The sequence below is a fragment of the Prionailurus bengalensis genome, chromosome C1 (genome assembly GCF_016509475.1).
Source record: "Prionailurus bengalensis isolate Pbe53 chromosome C1, Fcat_Pben_1.1_paternal_pri, whole genome shotgun sequence".
Lineage (NCBI taxonomy): Eukaryota > Metazoa > Chordata > Mammalia > Carnivora > Felidae > Prionailurus > Prionailurus bengalensis.
The window spans coordinates 149,328,260-149,352,354 of NC_057345.1; the positions used below are offsets into that span (position 1 = coordinate 149,328,260).

The window sequence follows — 24,095 nt, forward strand, 5'->3', positions numbered from 1 at the left end:
GGCGCCCCCTTTCTGTTTTTTTTAATGTAGTTTGAGAATAGGTATTAACTCTTCTTTAAATGTTCGGTGGAATTTGCCATGAAGTCATCTGGGAATTTTTTCAATTAAAAAATTAAATTTCTTTGCTGGTCATCAGTCTGTTCAAGTTTTTTTTTCTTCTTGTTTCAGTTTTGGTAGTTTGTATGTTTCTAGGAATTGATCTATTTCTTCTAGGTTATCCAACCTGTTGACATATAATTTTGAATAATACACTTATGATTATTGGTATTTCTGTGGTGTTGGCAGTTATTTCTCTTCTCTCATTTGTGATTTTATTGAGTACTTTATCTTTGTTTTCTTGGTGAGTCTGCCTAGAGGTTTTATTAGTTTTATTGAATTTTTTTTTCCCCCAAAGAACTAGCTCCCGGTTTCATTGACCTGTTGTATTGTCCTTTTTTAGTTTCTATATTGTTTATTTTGCTCTAATATTTATTAGTTGCTTCCTGTTGCTAGCTTTAGGTTTTGTTTGTTCTTTTTCTAGCTCCTTTATGTGTAAGGTTAGGTTATTTGAGACTTTTTTTTTTTTAATTCTTGAGGTAGGCCTGTATTGCTATAAACTTCCCTCCTAGAACTGCTTTTGCTGCATCCCAGGGATTTTGGACCATCTTAATTTTCATTTGTTTCCATGTACTTTTTAAATTTTATTTCCTGGTTGATCCATTTTTAGTAACGTGTTGTTTAACCACCATGTATTTGTGGTCTTTCCAGGTTTTTTCTCGTGGTTGACTTCTAGTTTCATAGTATTGTGGTCAGAAAGTACTCATGGTATGATTTTGATCTTGAATTTGTTGAGGTTTATTTTGTCGGCTAGTAGGTGTTCTATTCTGGAGAATGGTCCATGTGCACTTGAAAATAATGTGTATTCTGCTGTTTTAGGATGAAATGTTCTGAATATACCTCTTAAGTCCATCTGGTCCAGTGTGTCATTCAAAGCCGTTGTTTCCTTGTTAATTTTCTGCTCAGATGATCTGTCCTGGATGTTATGGTCCCCTTCTATTATTGTATTTTGATCCATTAGTTCCTTTATGTTTGTTATTAACTGTTTAATGTATTTGGGTGCTCCCATTTGGGTAAATAAATATTAATAGTCATTACATCTTCTTGTTAGATTGTCTCCTTTATTATTATATAGTGTTATTCTTTGTCTTTAAATACAGTCTTTGCTTTAAAGTCCATTTTGTCCCATATATGTATTGCTACTCCAGTTCTCTTTTGATATCCATTTGCATGATAAATATTTCTCCGTCTCCTCACTTTCAATCTGCAGGTGCCTGTTGGTTTGAAATGAATCTCTTGTGGAGCCTTGGAGCTTTTATCTTTGTTTTTACATAACAGCATGTGAAAATGTAGATTCTTCTGAATCTGTGGTCATGTTGTTTGACTCATTCACATGCTGGTCATAATGTAGGCAGAAAAAGCCCTTTCAAGTAAAGACTTTGTGGATAAGGATAGCATACATAGATCTAGTTATTCAAGCTTAGCTGTGTTAGAACAGGTGAGGGTACAAAAACCAGAGAGAGTACGTATGTAAGTAGAGGCAGGTGAATTATTGATTGATTGATTGATTTACATTTATTTATTTTTGAGAGACAGAGTGAGACAGAGCACAAGCAGGGAAGGGGCAGAGAGAAGGAGACACAGAATCTGAAGCAGTCTTCAGGCTCCCAGCAAGTGTTCAGCACAGAGCCTGATTGATGTAAGGCTCGAACCCACAAACCAGGAGATCATGACCTGAGCTGAAGTCGGTCACCTAACCGACTGAGCCACCAGGCACCCTGAGGCAGGTGAATTAAACAGAGTCTATTGACATTTTTTATTTAGTTAAATTGATCTTGGGAGGATGGATTTGAACATGGGTTGTGGTATACTAAAGCAAACTCCAAATCAAGGAGAGGAGGTTCTATACTTTGTATCCTCATAGGTCTCTCCTTTTGCCCTGTCCTGAGAGGGAAATACTTTTTGTTTTCCATCATCCTTCTCCCTTTTGCATCAAATTTTGATAACAAAAGTTTTTCTAAGGAGAGTGTCCCCTTTAATAAATACATAAAACCAATTTGTCATTGTAGAATTTAAAAATTGCTTAACATTTCAAAGTCTCTCTCTCTCTCTTTTTTTTTTTAACAAAGTTGCCCTGTAACTTTGGAGGCAATGCTGTATTTTGTAGGGTTGTTTCAACTAGAATATAACAGAGGTAACCTAAAGCATAGTGGGTCCTCGGTGAATAGTAGCTCCTATTGTACCCACTTAGTTATCAGAAGCCTACAGTTTCAGATTTAAAAAGGCTTTTGCTGGTCCATGAAGAAAAAATTTGGGAAGGATTGATGTGAGATGGGAAGGGAGTCAGGAGAGTCTAAGGCAGTGGTTCCCAGGCGTTGGACCTTGAGGAGCAGAGTCTTCACAAGCTCAGACTTACTAGAAATATAATGTCTCAGCTTCAAACCAGACCTAAAAATCAGTGGCAGTGGGACTCCACAATTTGCCTTATTAGCAAGCCCTAGAGGGGATTTTGATGGACTTTAACTGACCTGAAGTTAGAAAAATTAGGCTGCAGGCTCCCCAAGTAGTCCAGTGGGGGGGGATATAGTGAAGACCTCCCCAGAATTGTGGGAGTGGAGAGGGGCTGGAACTGGTGAGACTTAGTAATGTGATTGGCTATTGATCAGACCAGGAAGGAGGCCATGAGGATGTAGGGGGCTTGAGTCTGGTAGACTAAGCGGGGGTGGTGCTATCAACAGGAACCTGGAGCCCAGTCTGGTGAGTGGGTGTTGGAGGTCAGGGGAAGAGAAAGGTGAGTTTAGTTTGGGACACTTTGAGTTTGTGTTGCCAGGGTTGATGTCAGCAAGTTGGAAATAGAGTACTGGAACCGCAGCACAGGTAAAACAATGGGGAAACCATATTTGTGAGCTGCCTGAGTGAAGGCAGCTGTTGACGTGGGTATTCAGATAATTTTTCCGAGGAAAATGGTGCACAGAAAAGAGCTGAGATTGATGGGTTTGGAATTGGATGTTTGCGATAATAGCATTCAGTTTCTCCTTCGGCAGTGTAAGTAGAAATATTGAGGAATACATTATGATAATAGTTTTAAATGAAACCAGATTATCACAAACACGTTGGAGTGTTTCATAATGCTATCTTTAGAGGCCCCATTCTGTGCAATAGAGGCTGATCTTGGACATCATTTAATCCGGGGATCTAAGGTTTAGGGTGCCAAAGCAAGGTTCTTGTGGAGTCCGTATTCAGAGCGAAGGTGGCCTGGGGCAGGCCGCTGAATTTCTCGGTCTCAGCCTCATTATGTGTCAAAGAGAACAAGGAGAGTTCTACCTTCTTGCTGTGAGGACGAAACAGGACCCCTCACTGTGGAAAAACTTAACCGTGCCTGCTGAAGGGTGCTTTTGTGTCTCCACCTGGGCTGTGATTTTTATGATGTTTTGTTGGATTTGTGGAGTAAAGGTCTTATGTTTGTAACAAATTTACAGTATTGGTTTAAGTACTGAGATAATTTTAAAAAGTCGTAAGTCTGAATCAGAGATGAATGGCTTTGTGGTTTTCAGTGAATTATCAATACATTGAAATATGTGTTTTATTAGGTTTGTGAGAAGGCAGAAGGGAGTCGGCTTGGGAAGTTTGCATAAAAACAAGGACCAGATAGTTAAAAAGCTATATCCAGCTTTGTTGTAGACTCACATATTTTTCTGTACGAGAAAGATGTTTCCCTGAGACCACGGAAAGTTAGTACATCTGTGCAACATCTTCATTATATCTAGAACAATTTCACATCCACTGTTTCTAATTCAGAGTCATTCAAGAAACATGTGTTGCTGTTTTTCACTAGGTTCTAATTGGGATGTTTTTCCTTAAAGGGACCACACACTTCTATTTAGGAAATAACTTTGTCAACTGTGCTGCAACTACAAGGAACCTTCTCAGTTTGGAGACTGTAGAATCTGAAACTCACCCTCCCACCCCACCTCCCCCAGCTTCAAAGAAAAGGGATCTATCTGTGTATGTATAGGTATGTGCATGTGTGACTTCACAATAGTGATTTTGTTCCTTAGGTCTCAGATATGCTTCATACTCTTGGTATGTGTTAAGAGAAGTGGCGACAGAATCCACGATCAAAGGTTTCACTGCAGAGTTACTAAGGACTTTAATTGAACCTTTCACTGCATTTTAGAGGGAAAACAATCTGATGTTCATACGTAGCATGTCACATAACTTCACGTGTAAAGCTTGAACTTCATAGGTTTGATCAAACTTCTGTGGGACTCCTAAAAATAATAACAGTTGTGATCTCTATGCATAGGGAATTACTCTGTAATTCACAATTTAGCCAAAGTGTTTGCTGTTGGGTCGGGTTTGAATGCTACCAGCTTAGCCCAGCACTACCCTCCTGGTTCTTCTACAGCTACACAAGGCTTGCATCTTCCTGGGAAATTTGGCTGCTGCCAGAGCTGAAACTGTGAGCCAGACTTAGGTAATTTTATTAGTCTAGAAAAAGTATTACGCTCCTGCAGCTGTTGTTATAGGTCCTAGCCATGAAAACAAAAACCGTCTCAGTTACCCAGGATCCATGAGAAACTGGCAATAGCCCAATGTTAAGTCCATGTATTTTGGACTCTGAATTATATTTATCTTCATATGGGTATCCCCTGATTTAGGGCACACAGCTGGGGAATGGCCTGACCGTATGAGGCAGTGCGCGTGGGAGAGGCCAAGCCTTGGGTATCACCCTTAACTAGGAAGCCTGATCCAGTTAATTGGAAGACTATACTTGCTGGACCTTAAACACTTTTAAAAAGGATAAGGAGAGCATCCAAGAAAACAACACCATAATAAAATACACTTGTCCCATATATCCAACCTGGCTTTCCTGTTTTTGTATATTGTCTCACGGTGTAAATCCCCACAGGTCTTTTTCTCCTGCAATGCCAGGCTGGTTATTGTGGGTGGGTTAGTAATTTGGTGGTGATGGACTTTCTTGTTAAGTAGAACTTTTATAGATTACTATGAACACTAATCATGGGACTTGGCATTTAATTGCTAGGAGTGGTGCATACGTGAAATACCCCATCTTGCTAATGTGTGCCAGTCAGTAAATTGCTGTTTAATTTTCTGAATTTCAGTGGTTCTGTTAGTGGGATAAAACTGAGCTACTGTTTGTCTGGAAGCTCCTGGGCTATTAGCAGACCACTTAGCAAGTCTGAGTAATTGTCCTGTTGAGTCTGACTCTGATTCTTTGAGTCAGGGTTCCTAATACTGAGATCATTGGATGCACTTCAGGGGTTCTGTGAATGTGGATGGATGGAGAAAAAAATTTACATCTTTATTTTCACAACCTTTAACCAGAATGTGGCTTTTCCTTAAGTCATGAAAACATGCAGCATACAGTAGCACCTGTGGCTTTGGCAAGTAGAAATCAGATTTTGGTATCACATTGTGGGAAATAGTTTAAACCATCGTTTATGCCCATCATTGCTTAGAAAACTACAGTAGCTGTTAGCCCTGCTGCTGTGTCTTGTTATGTATGTGTTAAGCACACATCACTATTATCACATCTTTGCTTCTTTTTTTCTTTCTTTTTTTTTTTTTTTTCAACGTTTATTTATTTTTGGGACAGAGAGAGACAGAGCATGAACGGGGGAGGGGCAGAGAGAGAGGGAGACACAGAATCGGAAACAGGCTCCAGGCTCTGAGCCATCAGCCCAGAGCCTGACGCGGGGCTCGAACCCACGAACCGTGAGATCGTGACCTGGCTGAAGTCGGACGCTTAACTGACTGCGCCACCCAGGCGCCCCAACATCTTTGCTTCTTAAATAGTTTTATATGTGCATTTCAGCGTAACTGATTTTCTTTGTAAGCGTATTTTCTTCATCAGAATCATTCAGAAACATTCTCATGAGAGGATCTAGATTGCTGAAGCAGTCCGTGTCCCTTAAAAGGTCATAAGCTTCTGCCTTGGATGGCATCCTTGTGTCTTTCTCATCTTGCTTTGAGACTAGATTAGTTAACTTAAAAAAAAAAAAAAGTCTTAACATATTCGGCTTTTGCTTCCTAGTTGTCTTTGACTTTTATCATCTGGAGCTCCGACTTCCCCCCATTTTGGGGCTCTTGGGGTGAATGATAAAATAAGACCATCCCCTATTTCCAGGTGACCTTTCTTAGGGCCCACTGTAGCAGTCCCCCTTAAGACGGCTTACTACAACGAGTGTTTATGGCCAACAATGGTTTCCCTTACAAATTTCAGAAAAGAATACACAGTGCTCCGTGTGTTGATATTTGCTGTAGCTATGGAAAAGATGATGTTGTGTGACTTGTATTAGTTTCAGTGAGTTCTCCATTGCATTATTGTGGCAGGCATACCCTAGTTTATTTTAGAACTTTCTATCCAAAGTTAAAACCTTATTATGTCTATTTGGACTGTGTAAAACTGCCCAGAGAAATGCTGGGCACCAGGCCATTCCTTGCCCCATCCTCTATTAACAGGTTTTATGAAATTCATTCAGTGAGAAATGGGGTGGGATTTTTGAGATCCTTTTGAATACACCGTTCCTAACTTCTGGATGTTAGGAATAGGGGAAGCATTGCCCATGTGACATGGAGGTCTCTATCCCAAATACTCTCCCCCATTGGCAATATGGCACATCTTCCAGTATTGTTCTTTTGTGAGCTCAGGAATTGAAGAACTTGCTTATTCTAGCATGTATTTTGTAGCATGACACCTCCAGGTCACAAATATTGACAACACTGGTGGTTGAAATAACTCCTGGATGCCTAGCAGAACTTGAGCAAGTGGACAGTAGGTGTCTCTCAATAGAGCCAGACTCTTTTTCAGTATAGGTTTGAGACCTGGGATGCTGCTCTGTGGATGGAGGTGTGTGTGTGTGTGTGTGTGTGTGTGTGTGTGTGTGTGTGACCAACAATGATTTTTTTTTTCCTCCTATTTGGCAGTTTTTTTCTGTCTGTCCATCTCATCAGGCCCCTGGGAGCTAGTCTGTCTCATTTTTTAATTAAAAAAGTAGGCATAGGAGGGACTATATAGTTAGGCTCTAGAGCAGGACAATCTGGATGGACACCCTGGTTCTGCTCCCTTGAGCTGTGTGACCCCAAGCAAATTACTAGCTTCTCTCTGCCTTTGTAGAATCGGGATCTTAATAGTACCTTCTGTGGATGGTGGTGGTAAGGATTAAATAACAATGTACGTAGGCTAAGTGCTTAGAGCAAGGCCTGGTATGTAGTTAGTGTTAAATCAGTGTTGCTGTGTGCACATTAGAATCACCTAGGGGAGTTTAAAAAAAAATGACACTGGGTGTTGGGAACTCCCATGCTAATGAAATTAGGACCCGGTGGAGGGGAGGTTATAACCTTGTTTGGAGCATCCTAGCACATCACTGACAGGAGTGGAGGAGGGATTTTGATGTCTTCTGTAGGGCTTTAAGTGAAGGATCCATCTGTCAGCTACATAAGCAAGAGATCTTTGTGTAATGAATAGCTGCCTTTCACGGCATCTTTGAAGTTGTCTGACCTTTTTCACTTTGAGGCCAGATGCAGTGCAATTTAAAAAATTTAATTTCTTTAGATTTATAATACCAGACTTCATTCAGCTGGCATTGATTGATTACCTTTTAGCAGTTTTTGAAAAATGGACTTTCTGACATGTCTTCAAGGTCTCTTCTCCTTTCCTATAAAGGCTTATCACCCATGCCATAGACTCCAATGAGGGGCCCTTTTTTCATCTGCAGTGATGGTTTAGCAGTGGTGGTTTACCAGCTACTATGATTACAGTGGTCTTATGAACCAGAAATAAAATTTTCCCTGTGAAATTATAGCACCTGTAGGTGGAAGAGGCCTGATTGTCCAGTCAAGCCAGAAAGGGAGCAGTATTCCTGTTAGATACAGGAGTCCATAAAAGGGGAAATAACTAGCCCAAAGTTATTTTGTTTACAGAATGCCTTCTATCCTTATTAAGGGAGTTGTAGTTGCTATACATCAAGAAGGTAGTCAGTGTAAGCTGGGAGCTCATAGATCTGTTAAATGACACAAGTGGAAAACTTCCCAGAAAGGAGAAGGGAAAAGAGAAGAAAATGTAATCAGTGTGGTTGTTATAGAGCTAACTGCCATTGTGAGGAACAGGGCTTGGGTCTCCAGTTGCTGTAAACCTTACAGGGGAGCATCCTGTGACCCTAGTTACATCCTCTACAGAGTTGTGTGAGAGAGGATGGAAGGAAGCATGTTCAAAGACTGTGGTTCATATTCAAACCCTGGGTGGTCCTCCATGGGCTTTTGACCTCATGGCCAGTGGGGCTCACGCTTGATGTTGGCCTTCTCCCAGCTCGCCTTGGCTGGATCCATAACAACTACACTTTCACCCTTATGCAAAAGCCACCTTGTCTTTGAAGCTTGTATTATGCACTCTCCTGGTCACCTCCCTGTCCCCCTCCTCCCCTCCCCCCAGTTCATTGAGGACTTTGGAGTCAGCCAGTCAGTGCCTGAGCTTTCAAGTTCTACCTTTACACATTGTGTAACTTTGAGAAAGTTGTTAATCTCTCTAAGCCTTTCTGCTTCTTCTGGTTATAAAAAAAAAAAAAAAATCAGTAAGCTATCTCACAGGATTTTTTTTTTGAGGATAAAAAGAGATTATATATGTATGTAAAACTCTTCACTTTACCTGATATATAGTAAAACTTAGTAAATACTAGCTATTCGGGTGATGGTTGATATCCCAAATGCTGCCTCCATTACTGTAATAAGCATCTGAATGGCCCTTCCATACACCAGGAATCAAGTTCCGTGATTTCTTTGCTTCCAGCAACCTGGGCTTGAAGACATTCCACTTTACCAAACAATGCTGTTGGCCATCATGTGACCTTTATCATTGTCTGGAATCACATCCGAAATTTAAAAGTTTATTCTGAAGGACTGGACTTTTTTTCAACTTCCTCATTCACTTAGTGTGACTGTTTTGTTCTTTGATCTCCTTGAGACACAGTCCCTGTTCTCTCTGGCTATCAGACCTCTCTGGGGCCTCCCTCCCTCCCTGTCTAGCCTTCATTCCATGGTGTACCACTTTCAGCACATCACAAGAGCACTCTTCTGAGTCTTGGAGCTCCTGTGCTGGACATTCATTCGCTGGCTCATTCCTCTCCTCCTCTGGGTGGTCTGTAGGGCTGAGCATGAGGATACAGTTGCACACTCTGATCTGGTGCCATGGCTTGCTCTGTAGCCTAGATTGGGCAGTCAGAGCTGTTCAGCTGTCCTTTTAATCTTGTGCTTACCTTCCTCTCTTCTGCAAGGGCTGTTTTCAACCTTCACTGCTCCTTTCATACCTTATTTTTACTTTATAGAGAAAATGGAGGCATGAACTCCTAGCTTCCTGCCCATGTTTGTTAATATCATTTTCTTCCCTTTCCATCATATTATGTTTGACTTCTCATCCTTTGCTTGGTACAAATACTTAGGAGTGTATAAAATGAAAAACTCCAAGCATAGGGCTGATTCCTTAATTGGAAAATCAGGTTGTAACCCTGTCTCTCTTTGCTGCCAGCTGGCCCAGGAGAGTCAGGACAATTTCCTCTAATCCTCAGAGCCTTGCATTTTATTAAAAAAAGTTTTTTTGTTAATGTTTACTGATCTTTGAGAGAATGTGAGCGGGGTAGGGGCAGAGAGAAGGAGACAGAGAATCCCAAGCAGGCTCAGCACTGTTGGCACAGAGCCGGATGTGGGGCCTGAACCCACGAACTGTGAGCTCATGACCTGAACCAAAATCAGATGCTCAACGAACCGAGCCACACAGGCGCCCCGGGACTTGCATTCTAAATGACACTGTTACGTTTATTTAAATTTATTAAAGGATGGCAGTCTATTTTGAGATACAACCCTTCCCTTGGAGAATTATAGATGGAATAAAATTCTGTTCCTCCCCAACGTATCCAGTGGTACTGGAGTGACCATACAAATTCTGTGCTGATGTGGGGAGTGGGGCAGGGTTTGACCATCAGACCTAGAGGAGGAAGCAGGTGGGTAAGAAGGCCTCAGGAGTAGGAGGGGCTTTGAGGTAGCTTCTGAAGTGGGCTTGGGGGAAATGCCTATGCCTTCTCAAATAGATCTACATATCTATGAATGTCTGGCTGGTGGTGGTGGTAACAATATGGTGGTTACTTTGTCTTCTAGTTAGGAGCTCTAGTTAGGAGCATTGCTATTGGAGTAGGGAGGTATGTGCTTGGTTGGGGAGCTTCCAACCCGAAGACAGCTTCTGGGTGAGCAGGGGCTTTCTGTAAGGTTGGTGCTCAATCTTGTACAACAGCCATTGGCCCGGGAGGCATAAAGATTATTGCCAGAAGTGCTGCCCTTGGTTATCTTCCCATCTGAGTTTTTCCTGGTTGGAGGAGAATGTATTGATTTCAGGGTTTGATTTTTCTGTCATTGTACTTTTTCCTTCTGTATGCATATTTGAAATACCAAAATAAAACCTCCCTGTGACCTTCTGAAGGCCTGATAAAAGAACAGATCCTGCTGTGGAAATGTATAACTTTGACCATAAACTTGGAAACCAGTGGTTAGTACTGGAAAAAATCTTAAATTATTAGTCCACACCCCTTGCCATTGATTTTTGAGTTCCCTTCCATGACAACCTGTTGTTCATTCATTTAAAAAATGTACCTAGTGTTGATTATGTATAAGGTACATTACAAGGTGCTGAGAGGGATTTGTAGAATTAACATTTTTCAGCATGATTTTGTGTCATAACCATATATCAGTACAAAGTGGGATGTGGAATTAAAGATAACCCCCCAAAATTTTTTTTTTTTTTAATTTTTTTTTTTCAACGTTTTTTATTTATTTTTGGGACAGAGAGAGACAGAGCATGAATGGGGGAGGGGCAGAGAGAGAGGGAGACACAGAATTGGAAACAGGCTCCAGGCTCTCAGCCATCAGCCCAGAGCCCGACGCGGGGCTCGAACTCATGGACCGCGAGACCGTGACCTGGCTGAAGTCGGACGCTCAACCGACTGCGCCACCCAGGCGCCCCAAAAAAAATTTTTTTTAGTGTTTCTTTATTTTTGAGAGAGAGCGAGAGCATGAGCAGGGGAGGGGCAGAGAGAGAGGGAGGCACAGAATCTGAAGCAGGTCCAGGCTCTGAGCTGTCAGCACAGAGCCTGATGTGGGGCTTGAACCCACAGACTGCAAGATCATGACCTGAGCTGAAGTCAGATACTTAACTGACTGAGCCACCCAGGCAACACTAAAGATAACTTTTTATGGCTATGGCCTGGGAATGCTTTATGGAAGAGGTAGACAAGTTGGGCTGAACAAATCTCTTCACAAAATAAAAAAGCTCCTGCAGTCAGAAGGAAGTAGCTTAGTCTTGTTTTGCTTCTAAAGTGAAAATTTCTTTTTGCCAACTAGTTCACAAAATGAGAACTTCTTTAAACAACTTGCATATAGTAATTGTCTAGTAATTTGAAATACCAGCTTGGGAGAGTCAGGTTTTTTAATTTCTTAATTTTGTAAAAGATTTTATTATTTTTCAGGAATCTTTACACCTAATGTGTAGCTTGAACTCATGATCCTGAGATCATAAGCCACATGATCTACTGACTGAGCCAGCCAGGTGCTCTAGGAGAGTCAGGTTTTTTGTTTTTTTGTTTTTGTTTGTTTGTTTGTTTTTTAAGAAACTTTTCCCCAAACAACGTGTATACCTTCCTACAGAATATGTAAAATATGGGTTGAAAGTGATTTCAATCTAATTGATAGTTTCCACTTAATTTGTGCATCAGAATTTAAACATTTGAGTTGAGACTTCATGCCCATAGATCTTTTAAATTCACATTCTGTGGGACTGTAAATTTACTATGCATTTAATAACTCATACTCAAATCAGAAGTCTTTTTGCTTATGACCAGCCTAACTAAAGAAAAGAACAGCAGAATTAGAGGTACAGTTTGTAGAGTGGTTTTGAATAAAGAGTGAATGATTGGGCCTGTGTGTCTTGGGAAATAAATTATAGTCCAGTGTCTCCCCCACCTTTTCTGGCTGACGCATCTGAATCCTGGAGAAGTTCAGTGACTTGTTCCTAGTTACAATGTGTGGGCCACAGCTGGGATTAGGTCTCTTGATTCTTAGGCGGCTTCTACTATAAGAGGGGGGAAAAAAAGCTGGGGTTAGGGGGCACGGGGCACCAGGAGCCAGAGCAGGGAGAGAGACCTACTGGAATTTCAAGTATTCATCAGGGGTTGTTTTTTCCCCAGCTTCGTGGGAGCCCTAAAAGAATGTTGAGATGTGGCTCTTGCTTTCAGGAAGCTTCTATAATGTAATTTTCCGTGAATATCCAGCCAAGGGCCAGTGCCCCAGCTAGCAGGCCCCTTTGTTTCCTTTTGTGGTCTTTATGCTGCTTTGTTTTCTTAATTTGCCCTGTTCTATATATTATTTATCTTGAAGGGTGCTTCAGACCTCCCACTGCCACCACACATTTCCTTTCTTTTAATAAACACTGAGGATTGCTAATGCAAAGAAAGTTCCACAGGTAGTCATACCAGAGGACATGGCTATTATTTTGATAAGTCAGACCTTAGGAGGGTGGAAAAATATTTTCAAACCCTTAAAGATGAGGATGTTTTTGATGTCTCTCCCTTTTCTGGGGAAAGAAAAAATCCCTAATTATGTACAACTTAGTTTTCAGTGTTTCACTTGTAAATATTGCTATTTTGGTTTGCTTAATTTTGGCAAAAGGGAGCCACCTTCAGAAACAGCGTTGCTTTGAGGTCAGATATATGGTTTGATGGGAGATGCTCCTTCTAGTGGAGTGCATACAAACTCAGAATAACTGGATAATAAGATTTTGTTACCAGGAGATTTTAAGATTAATTCAGGTGTTGACTTGAAGGGGTATTAGGAAATGTAGCATTCCTTCCCTACTGTCTCATTGCCTGATGTCACATGAATTTAACTGTGTTTTCTGTTTCTGTGTTTCTTGTGAATGAAAATCTATAGGAATGTTCCTTGTAACTTATAAACCGCTATAAATGTTGGCTTATTGCTTGATTTGGAGGAAGTCGCTCATCTGTGTTCATTGCAGCCTAGTTAAATCTGTCAACAAATATGGAGAACAGAGTGGGTACGAAGCCTGTGTTCTGGCTTCTGTTTGTATTAAAGAATTAGCACAGTCCCTGCCCTCAGCTCACAGATTCCACTTGGAATTGTGTAAACAGGCAGTATGGCACTCCAGAAGAGGAGAATTTTAAAGCTATGTTACGCTGTGATTTCAGACAAGGTGGTCATGGTTACGATGCTGCCGTTGTGACTGCAAACCAGACCAGATTTGGTCTTGCATTTAAATCCTCCCTGTTTTACTTAGGGTGATATTTGTTATAATTTGCATATCATTGTAATTACTGTGTAGAATGCTAACACATAACATGGAGATGTTGTGCCTATCCCCAAAGACTTTGTGTTAAAGGAGAAATCCAAAAAGTGAAAGTAAGCTTGGTAGTTTATTTAACTTCTGGGCATTTTAAAAGGAAGAACCTATGGTATTTGGGAAACTTAGATGTTGAATAATAGTAGGAAAATAAGGAAATCTAGGTCACTTCAGGTCATTGGTTGTCTAGGGTTAACATTATTTATTCACATTTTATTTTCTTTTAAATGAAAATTATAGCAACTTTTCCCCCATTAGAGAATTTCAGAGCCTGATCTAGGGGCTAGTCTTTTCTCTCTTCTTCGAAAGTATATAATTTAAAGAAATAGAAGCTGAGTTACTTTTGTACTCAGGTACACTTAGTTAAAGTTTCTCCAGGTCATAGTTCGAATAAGTCTTGGAAAAAAAATTTAAGCTTTATATGGAGGAAAGCAGGAACTGGGAAGAAAAATTACAGTGGCTATCTGATAGCCTCTTTCACTTAACTCAAGACCACTGATATGGAAGATGTGACTATCCTGAAAATAGCTGAGCTCCCCAAAGTAGGCATCCAGGGAGTCTGGGATGAGATGCCCAAGCCTGTGTCTCCTAGTCCTCGCCCTGTGGGACATGTCTTTCCCATGGCAAGGCAGATATGCTGTGGGTTGGAGATGACCAGGGTGATTAATCAGGGGCAGCCTCACTGCCATGGTGGGGTCTGAGCCAGTCTGTGGTCCAGGGAAGTACAGGGCTCTGGGAGAGCTCACTAAGGGACCATAGCCTAGCTCTGTTGGCACGACTCCATCAATAATTTTCTTTTATTTTTGAAGTATGTTGTCTTTGTTAAATGACAAACCTTGAAGGTTGATTGATTTGGAAAAGAAAAAATCTGAGCTTAGCAGGCATCTATTATTGAATTTTGTCCACCATTTTTTACACAACATATTTCAGTGTTTCTTTTAAGCATGATCATAGAAATTGGTGTTGCCACAATTTGGTGGTCTTCCCAGGTTCAGTGCTTGCCCTTCAGGTGAAACACAAATCTTTGCTGAAGTAGCATTTTAATTTTTTTAAGTTTTTAAATTTATTTTGAGAGAGAAAGAACATGGGTGTGCCTGAGTGGGGTCGAGGGGCAGAGAGAGAATCCATAGCAGGCTCCATGCTGTCAGCACAGAGCTTGACGCAGGGCATGAACCTACAAACTGTGAGATCATGACCTGAGCCAAAACCAAGAGTCGGACACTCAACTGACTGAGCCACCCGGGCGCCCCTCACTGAAGCAGACTTTTAAAAAAAAAATTAGACTGTAAGCCTTTTGTGTGTGGAGACTTGTTTTGTAAAGTGATTTAACTCCATTAAACTTTAGCTTTCTCCAAATTCTGCTTAAAATACTGTCTTCCTGGTATCTCTAGGGTGGGTTGATTTGTTGTTGATTTTTGTTTGTTGGTTTGATTGCTCTTGCCCAAAGCTTTCACTTTCTGAGAGGAGAGGCAGTGTGTTGGAAGAAGACCCTTGTTGGGGGCCTGCAGATTTGGATTCTGGCCCTGCTGTTAATTAGCTGTGTGACCCTGGGCAGTCAGCCTTCCAGGGTCTCTGTTTCTTCGTCAGGGAAACAAAGGGCTTGGAAAAATAAATACAGGCCTGGACCAAATGATAGAAGGTCATGCTGTGTGCTTATGTTGTGTGACTCTGTGAATGGCAGCACTTTGAGACTCTTGGCTCTCCGTGGTCCCCACAAAGGCTCTGTTTCACTCTGGGATTGAGCAGTTGTGCGGGGTGTTAGTTACATTGAGGCCATTTCAAGCATTCAAGCTCACTAGGCAGGTGGAGCCCTCTTCTCCCCAGCAGTTTCTCCCTCTTTCCCTTCTCTCCTCTCCTCTCTCTCTCTCTCTCTCTCTCTCTCTCTCTCTCTCCTTTTTTCCAAGAGCAACCTGCTTGCCTTCCACCTTCCTGTCCTTAGTGCGTTAACAACGGTGTGATGGGTAACACAACCTACTCGGATTCATGACCACTGGGAGTTGTCCAGCCATCTCCTCTGAGTTCCTGGAGGGAAGAGAGCTACTGGAGACTCAGCGATGAAATAATGGCCCTTTGTCTGTCTTTTGCTATAGGGATGGTTTTAGGTTTCATCTTAGGCCTGGGCCATTGTGGTGTTTTTACATGCTCAGTACAACCCTGTTTAAAAATGCAGCTTATCGTTTAAAGGATTCAGCTGTAGCACCACAGACGGTTCTACTTTCTTCCCCATCCCCAACCCTCCCACCCCCTACCCCAAGTCCTAACTATATGTAGTAAAAACCCACTGTAATGTATGCTGTTTGATTGGGTCCCCTGACATCAGCTTTAAAATGTGTTTCCATTGTATTTATTTTATAAATGTTTATAAGGTTATGTTTTAATCTGATAAACTTACAAAACGTTTTCCTTGTGGTTATATAATCAGTAGCATCTGCAAAACGTGCCTTTAAACATGTAGCTTTCTTCTTAACCATTATCTTGTTGATTCTCTGTTCTAATGTTTTCTTTTGATGAACTGGGGTTAGGAGACCTGAATTCCTGTGCCAAACATCTTACAGTAACGTGCCCAGATTTAGCCTCGTAACCTTAATTAGATGTGGAATGCTGAGAATGCCCTGGTGTGAGTTTTTTTTTTTTAAACTTTTATAACAAGACAGTGAACTTCTGATCACTTCTTTAAATGTTATAAAATACTCCTTGTGTCTTTAGCATTTAGTTTCCCATCTTAGTCTCTTCAGAGAAAAATAATGTAAAACTCAAGGTACCTTTATATTCTCCTAAGCAATGTGTTAGGGCACAGGTTATCTTTTGTGTCAGTATGCAAGTTATATTCCAACTCATAACCCTTAATTCCTCTTCCCTCCCCTCCTTTTCTCTTTAGAAGCAAAAGAGTGTTGAAAATGTTAAAGGCTGTGCTGAAAAAGAGCCGAGAGGGAGGAAAGGGGAGCAGGAAGGAGACAGGTACGTACAGGAATGAGCTGAACAAGCAGGTGGGTATGGGACATCAACACCTGCTCACTCTAGGCTGGACGGATGCCCTTGCATCGGGAATGGGTCCCAAGGAGTGCTCTGGGTGAGAATGCACATAATCCTGGAAGCCATGAGAAATTAAATACACTTCTGAGCTCTTTTATGGGAAGTGACTTTGAAAACTGAGTTTGGGTTACGAACCAAATCCTTTCCGCAGAACACTTGGAAGGTTCATAATTTTAACAGAACATTCAGATCCAGAGGCAGTCAGAGTTAAGACATGGAGGGATAGCAGGTGTGTCCAGGAATTTGATTTCTAGAAAGCTCTTTCCCGTTTCCCACACACGATTTCATTTTATATGTTTGACCAACTGCTGGCTGACTGGTCCTCCTCTTTTGAGTATCAAATTTTCCGCCTAACAGGTGTAGCCTCACTCAGTGCCAGACTGCTAGTTTTCATTATGATGAGAGCTACTTAATTTGCCTTGGATTTCATTCCTGTTGATAGAGTTCTGGTGCATATGTAGTCATTGTGACTCTTCACTGCATTCCATGTGATAAACTCCTCTACGGTTATTTTGGTGGCCACTAGTGGTCTGTTTCTCTTGCTAGGAAAATTACATATTTTTTACCATTTTATTGTACAATAAAAAATCTGTTAGCATTGATTGATTTCCCCAAGATGTGCTGTTTCACTCTGCAAACTCATGATGATCTGGAGTTGGAGAGTGGCTGGTTTTCTGAGTTATTGTATACTGAATAACATTGCAGTTTTAATTTCTATTTTTTTAATGTTTATTTAGAGAGAGAGCATGTGTGTGCGCACACATGCCAGGAAGGGGGAGAGCGAGCGAGAGAGAGAGAGAGAGAGAGAGAGAAAGAGGGAGAGAGAATCTTAAGCAGGGATACTTCATGCTCACAGTGCAGAGCCCAGCACGGGGCTTGGTCTCACGCATGAATGGTGAGATGATGACCTGAGCCGAGATCAAGAGTTGGACGCTTCACTGACTGAGCCACCAGGCGTCCTGAAATTTCTATTAAAGTATAAATAAGTACACTTATTACCAAAACATCACTGAATTATAGTTAACTATTCAATTGAAAAGATGTTGCAATAGCTTTTATTACATAATGTTACTCTGTAATGTGTGTGTGTGATTCATAATGTATGTTATGTAATGTTAAGGATCATGTTAATATGTGTTGTTTCTGTACTTAAGAGAATAGGTGGGCTTAAACTTTTTAGTTATATGGAATTTAGACACATTTTCTATTAATTAACCCTTAAACCAAAGAGTCTGCAAAATGTCAAACTTACTTTAAAAGTAGAGTCTTTAGGAGTGCCTGGGTGGCTCAGTTGGTTGAGTATCTGACTTTGGCTCAGGTCATGATCTCACGGTTGTGAGTTCGAGCCCCGCATCCGGCTCTCTTGCTGTCAGTGCAGAGCCTGCTTTGGATTCTCTTTTCCTCTCTCTCTCTCTCTCTTTCTCTCTCTCTCTCTCTCTCTCTTTCCGTTCCTCCCCTGCTCATGCTCACTCTCTCAAATAAATATTTAAAAAAAGATACCCTTTATTGTAAAGTTACTGTTAAGATTCTATTAGAAGCTTCTCATTAATACCTGTATAGCAGATACAAAAAAAAGAAACCAGTTTTTAACGATAGAAACGAGAGACCGTATTCTACTTTTAATCTTAAAAAACCAATCCCTACCTTTTGAGTAATTAATTAGAATGGTTACTATAGAGATTTTTCAGTACACATGATTTCTATCCAGGAGGATATTCACCCTCTGCTGGGGCAAGGCCAAAATATCCTTCTTTTGATTTCTCTGAAAGCTGTTTAAAAAAATTTCCCTCCCCAGTTTTGGCTTGTCTGACACTCATGCTAGGGACTTTGTTAGTTGCTTCTTTACATGCCTTTGGAATTTTCAGCATTAAATTGGGTCCTAAGCCGTCTATCTAGCTGGAGCTGCCCAACCACTGGCCTGGATCTCCAAGCCAAAACTCCCTACTTTGTAATGGAGTCTTTCACAGCAGACCCACGATGCTCTTTGACCAGTGCCAGTAAAATAACAGTACAGTAATGATGTGGGGCACCCTGCCTTTCAGAAGGGCCAGACCGTGAACATAGTTTGCATTTGTAACTTTTCCAGTTTTAGAGCATGTGATTTTGGGTTCATTTCCCCCTCTGGTTGTTAAGAGCAACTACTGTTTTTTTCTGAATCATTTCTTCATAATAATTCCCACACTATGGCTTTTCACTAATGCAAACCAACTTGAAAAAGCAATGGGAACATTTCTCATAAAACATCTGTATGGTATGTGCCTTTTTTCTCTTAACTAGAATCTGGTTGTGGTCGTTGGGGAACAAAGCAGATGGAATTTTAAAACTTGATGAAGTTATGTCACAAGATGATTGAGGAAAATACTTGGAATTTGACCAATCGTATGTTAAGTTCAGTGCCAACTCTCATTATATAAGTAGATCATAGCTAAGTTTCTCTGTAAATTAAAGCTGGTTAATCTATGGAGACTGCTCTGAGACTTGGGTAATAATATCTCCTACAAATGGAAAAATTTTGCTCTCCTGTTTCCAATTAAAACCAATCTTTGTTGCAAAGACAAAGGAAAATTCATTTTTATGTACTTGAACTCACAATTACAGAAATTTAGGAAATATTTATGTCTAAAGTACTGAGCTTCGCTTTTTATACATGTCTTGTAGGTTGTTTTTACAATCTTGAACTATACTTTTTTTTTTTAATCGAATCAGCTTTGAGAATTTGGAAAACATAATCACTGAGTTAAATTTAGTATTCTTCAAAAGAAAGCAGACATTTTTTCAGAAATATATATTGAAAAGTCATTACATCCTCAGTTCCTATCCCTAAAAGAAAGTGTCACATATGTGTACTTTAAATTATTGGTAAAATTTTAGGTATTGAAATTTATATGTATATAATGGTATTTGAGATAATGTATGTTGAGTATTAAACTGTTAAAAGCCATTGGGTGAACTCTGAAAATGGTGAAATTCTTTTTTTTAATTATGCTTTTTATAATGTAGGGAATGCTTATAGCTAAGCAAAACGTGTTTTCTGGAGGCTTGAACTGTGTCAGAGAATGCAGTATTAAAAACTTGAAAATGTTTTTTGGGAAAGTACATTTGCTTTGTCCCCACCATTCCATCAGTGCAAATGAGTACTGTATTTCTCTTGACCTTGAGTTAGGCCCGAGGGAGCAAAAATCAATATTAAACCACAACATGGGGAGAGCTAGATGAGGGCATCTATTTTTTTTTTCCCCTTCCCTGCTCTTATGTTAAGGCCTTGATCTAAAGCAAATGTATTTATTTTGAAGCTCTCCAGAGAGGAGCGACCACATCTTTTTAAGTGACCTTTGCTATCAAAAAACTTTCATGTTACTATTATTAAACCTACTTAATTTAAAGATGAAATAATTGCTGTGAGTATATTGAGAGTATTCTGATATAAGTATGGACCAAGTAAGAGTTTAGAGTCGATAAAAGAGCAATGTAGGGAATTAATATTTTTTCTATAGAACAGCACTGTTTAGAAAACCAATAGGGAAAAGTCCCATTTTATAATAGAAAGAAAAACTTTCATAGATCAACCTAAGAAAAAATGTACAAGCCTTACATTGAAAATAAAATAAAATAAAACTTTGCTGAAGCACTTACAGGAAGACTTGAATAAATGGAAAGAAATACTGTGTTTTCCAAGTGGACAAAGGCATTATTTTAAACCGATTAACTCTCGTAGAATTACCTATACATTTCATTTAATCACTAATGAAATCCTATTTTATTTTTAAAGACATTGTTTATTTTGTTTTTGAGAGAGAGAGAGAGCATATGCATGCAAGTTGGGAAGGGGCTGAGAGAGAGCGGGACAGTTTCTGAAGCCGGCTCTGTGCTGACAGCAGAGAGCCTGATGCAGGGTTTGAACTCACAAACTGTGAGATCATGACCAGAGCCGAAGTCAGATACTTTAACCAGGTGCCCTAAAGACATGGTTCTTTTAGAACAGTTTTAGGTTCATAGCAAAATTGAGCAGAAGGTACAGAGGTTTCCCATATATCCTCTGCCCCCACTTACTCACAGATGTAGTACATTTGTTACGATAGATGAACCTACACTGACACATCACAGTCACCCAAATCCCATAGTTTACATTAGGGTTCACTCTTGATGTGGTACATTCTATGGGTTTGGACAAATGTATAATGACCTGTACCTATTATAGTATCCTACAGAGTATTTTCACTGCTCAAAAAAATCCTGTCATTTTTTTTTTTTTAACACAACATAGCCAATTGATTTAAAAATTCATCTGGGAGAAAACATGGTTAAAAATGGCCAAGGAATAACTGAAAGTGTGGGGCGAGTGTATCTAAATGACTGAGCCTGGTTCCCATGCTGGGTTCTAGCTGCAGAAGTGGGACAGGTGTGTATTTTGACTTCTTAACTTTTACAGGGTGGACTTCACCTCCCACTGAGACATGCATTGAAGAGGATTCTTCTGTCCTAGACATTGGCAGGTCCCCTCCACTTCAGAAACCAAGCACAAATCTGTAGGATAGCTCTTTGGAATAGCTGCCACTTCCAGAGTGAATAAATGAGTTGGCTAGTTTTTTGGACTTTTTTTTTTTCCTATTGGGCTCCCAGAAATGAAACCTAATTTTTTGCTAACATCTTTGATATAATTGCATCTTACAGTTGCTAGCAGTTTGGGTTTTTTTCTTTTAATCCTGGAGATAGTGGCATCCTTCTGGAAGCAATAGGCAAGACCTGTTGCCCTCCTAGAGAGGGTTCGTCCCTCTCTCTGTATCCCTCCCTTCTGCTCTGTGCTAAGCTTGAAACTGTAGTCTTTTGCCCTATCCAACTTTTGCAATTGTTCTGTTTTGGTGGGGAAGAAGCTCCAAGTTGAGGAAGAAGAACAAAGTTTGGTGAACTTCTAATTGAAGCACTGCCTCAATTAAAATATAGACTGGGTAAAGAAGGGTTGCTTAATATGCCCAAATAATTGTTTATTAGCCTTTTCCTTTCAGTTTAATTATTTGTGTTCTTTTTTTTCAGCAGGGAGGCTTAGTTTGAAGCAATTTATTAAAAAAAAAAAACACACATTTGACCTTCACCTTTTCATCGTTAAAACCCAGCTGGTTGGCTAAGTGCACTTGTAATGGTGTTAATTAAGGCATTGGATAGTCTCTAAACTTGAATGTGTACTGAATTAATCTGTTAGCTTTGCATCTAATCCTTCACTTTGAATTTGTAGTAAAAGGAAGCTGTTTGCCTCTAAAGTTTAAAAGCCACTGATGTGATTGTTAAATGTGGTATTTTAAGCCATTCCAGGCTGCAGTCTGGTTTTCAGTGGTACCTTCTAAAAATGCCTCCATACAAACGATGCTTTGTTTTATCTGGAAAATATGAAGCTGCTTTTGATTATTCTGTGCTGCATTGCCCATTTTCTGTGGTTGTGGACTATTATTTAGGAATTTAGTGCAGTGACTGTCTTGCTGAGCTATGGATATATGGTATCGTGTTGTTAACAGACTCCAAAAATGTTTCCCAAGCAACAAAACAGGCAGAAATAGTTCAATCTAAAGGTATTGTATTTCTCTTTACCAGGACACTTAAGAAAATTCTGTAAAATATTGGGACATGATATAAAAACAGAATAGAAGCCAGGTTGGTTTTTGGTAAAGTCAGGAATGCTGTTCCCTCTGGTTTGATTGGTTCCTTCACCATTTTTTCTTTGTTGTCTATACATGTCTCAAAGTCTATAAAAAGCACAGACTTTGGAATTAGAAGTCACAGATTCAAATCCCAGCTTGATCACCTCCTAGTTTACTTGAATTTGGACAAATTTATTCACTAAGTTACCTTACAGGGATGTTGTCAAGGTTAAATACAAGGACCTTTTGGCAGAAGTCTCACTTGACACATGGCTTCTGCTAAATATTCAGTAGAGCTTTGCTTTCCTTAGAACACTGTGTGGTGCCTTTAAGAACAAACAAAACCCTTGTAAAGCTTCTTGTTCTTTCCTTGAAGAGAAGGTGGGACTGCTCTCAGGAGTGATGTTCTAGAAGCTTCTTTCCACGACTTCCCATTTCCAAATACTCTGCCATCGTCTTTGCATACTGAAGTCTTTTTGTGCCATCTTTACCCTTTCCCTCATAATAAAACTGAGAAAGCGGAGTCATTTGTCTGTTGTATGGTGGTCTATTCTTTAGAAGTCCTTTACCTTTTAGCCTATATCAAGTACTGCCATTTTATCCTTTTTCTTTGTGAAATTAAATGAAAAGCCTCTTTCCTTTGCTTAAAGAGATTTTGGGAGTCAGCGAGCAGCTTTAAGAATAGATTTCTAAGTACAGTTTATGTAGTTTCTGAGATGTTTCATTTCAACACGTCCTTAATTAATGAAGGTCTTCCTGTTTAGAAGGCTCTGCCTTCCATCCTCTTTGTACCTTTTCCATATGTTTTAGGGAGCTATAAAGGATGAAAGAGAGAAGGAAGAGAACAAATACTTAGCATTTATCATGTGTTAGGTGCCTACACATAATGGACCAAGCTGGTTCATCCTGAACAGCCTGTTTCCTGTGAAGGGCATAATCAGTGAAAGCTCTGGACACAGAAAGTGAAATCAAGAGCCTGCCTGGATCTTCTTTGTTTTTTGGCCAGTAAGACTTCCAAGACTTCCATCATAAAGTTTGTGGCAGAATTCTCAAACAGCAGCACTTATTTACTTGGGTCCTTCTTGGCATGTATAGTTGACCACGAAACAATGCAGGGATTAGGGATTCCCGACCCCCACATAGTTGAAAATCAACATGTAACTTTTCACTCCCCAAAACTTAACTACTAATAACCTGTTGGACTGGAAGCCTTATCGATAACATAAACAGTCTATTAACATATATTTTATACATAGTATTATATACTGTATTCTTAAAATAAGGTAAGCTAGAAAAAAATTTGCTAGGAAAATCCTAAGGAAGAGAAAAATATATATTTACAGTACTGACTGTATTTATTGAAGAAAAAAAATCCACGTATAAGTGGACCAATGCAGTTCAAACCTGTGTTGTTCAAGGGCCAACTGTATATGTGTAAATGTAGTAGGAAACTTAATAGAGAAATACAAAGTAACAACTCAGAGTCCGGTTTTTTGGGTCAAATCTAATTTCATTTATAAATACCATATTAAAAAAATTTTTTTTAATGTTTATTTTTGAGAGAGAGAGGAAGACAGAGTGCAAGTGGGGGAGGGGCAGAGAGAGAGGGAAGCACAGAATTTGAAGCAGGCTCCAGGCTCTGAGCTGTCAGCACAGAGTCTGATGCTGGGCTCGAACCCACAAACACAAGATCATGATGTGAGCGGAAGTTGGATGCTTAACCGACTGAGTCACCCAGGAGCCCCTAAATATTTTTTATTTTAATTTTTAAAAATACTTCCTTTGAGGGAGACAGTGTGTGTGTGCAAGTGGAGGGGGAGCTGAGAGAGAGGGAGAAAGCAAATCCCAAGCAGGCTCTGTGCTGTCTGAGCAGAGCCTGACATGAGGTTCAGTTCTACCAACCATGAGATCATGATCCAAGCTGAAATTAAGAGTCAGTTGCTTAACCAAATGAGCCACCAGGCACCCCTAGTTTTTAT

At 40.1% G+C, this 24,095-nt stretch overlaps 1 protein-coding gene across 13 annotated transcripts in view; it reads left to right on the forward strand.

Annotated features, from left to right (window-relative positions):
- The window catches only part of TANC1 (tetratricopeptide repeat, ankyrin repeat and coiled-coil containing 1), a 241,983-nt gene that overhangs the window by 63,562 nt on the left and 154,326 nt on the right, over nucleotides 1–24,095 (forward strand). For all 13 annotated transcript variants that reach the window (XM_043576845.1, XM_043576842.1, XM_043576844.1 and 10 more), the window contains one exon: nucleotides 16,332–16,411. In XM_043576845.1, the coding sequence (XP_043432780.1) occupies nucleotides 16,351–16,411 (61 nt within the window). In that variant the 5' untranslated portion in view covers nucleotides 16,332–16,350. The remainder of the gene's footprint in view (nucleotides 1–16,331; nucleotides 16,412–24,095) is intronic.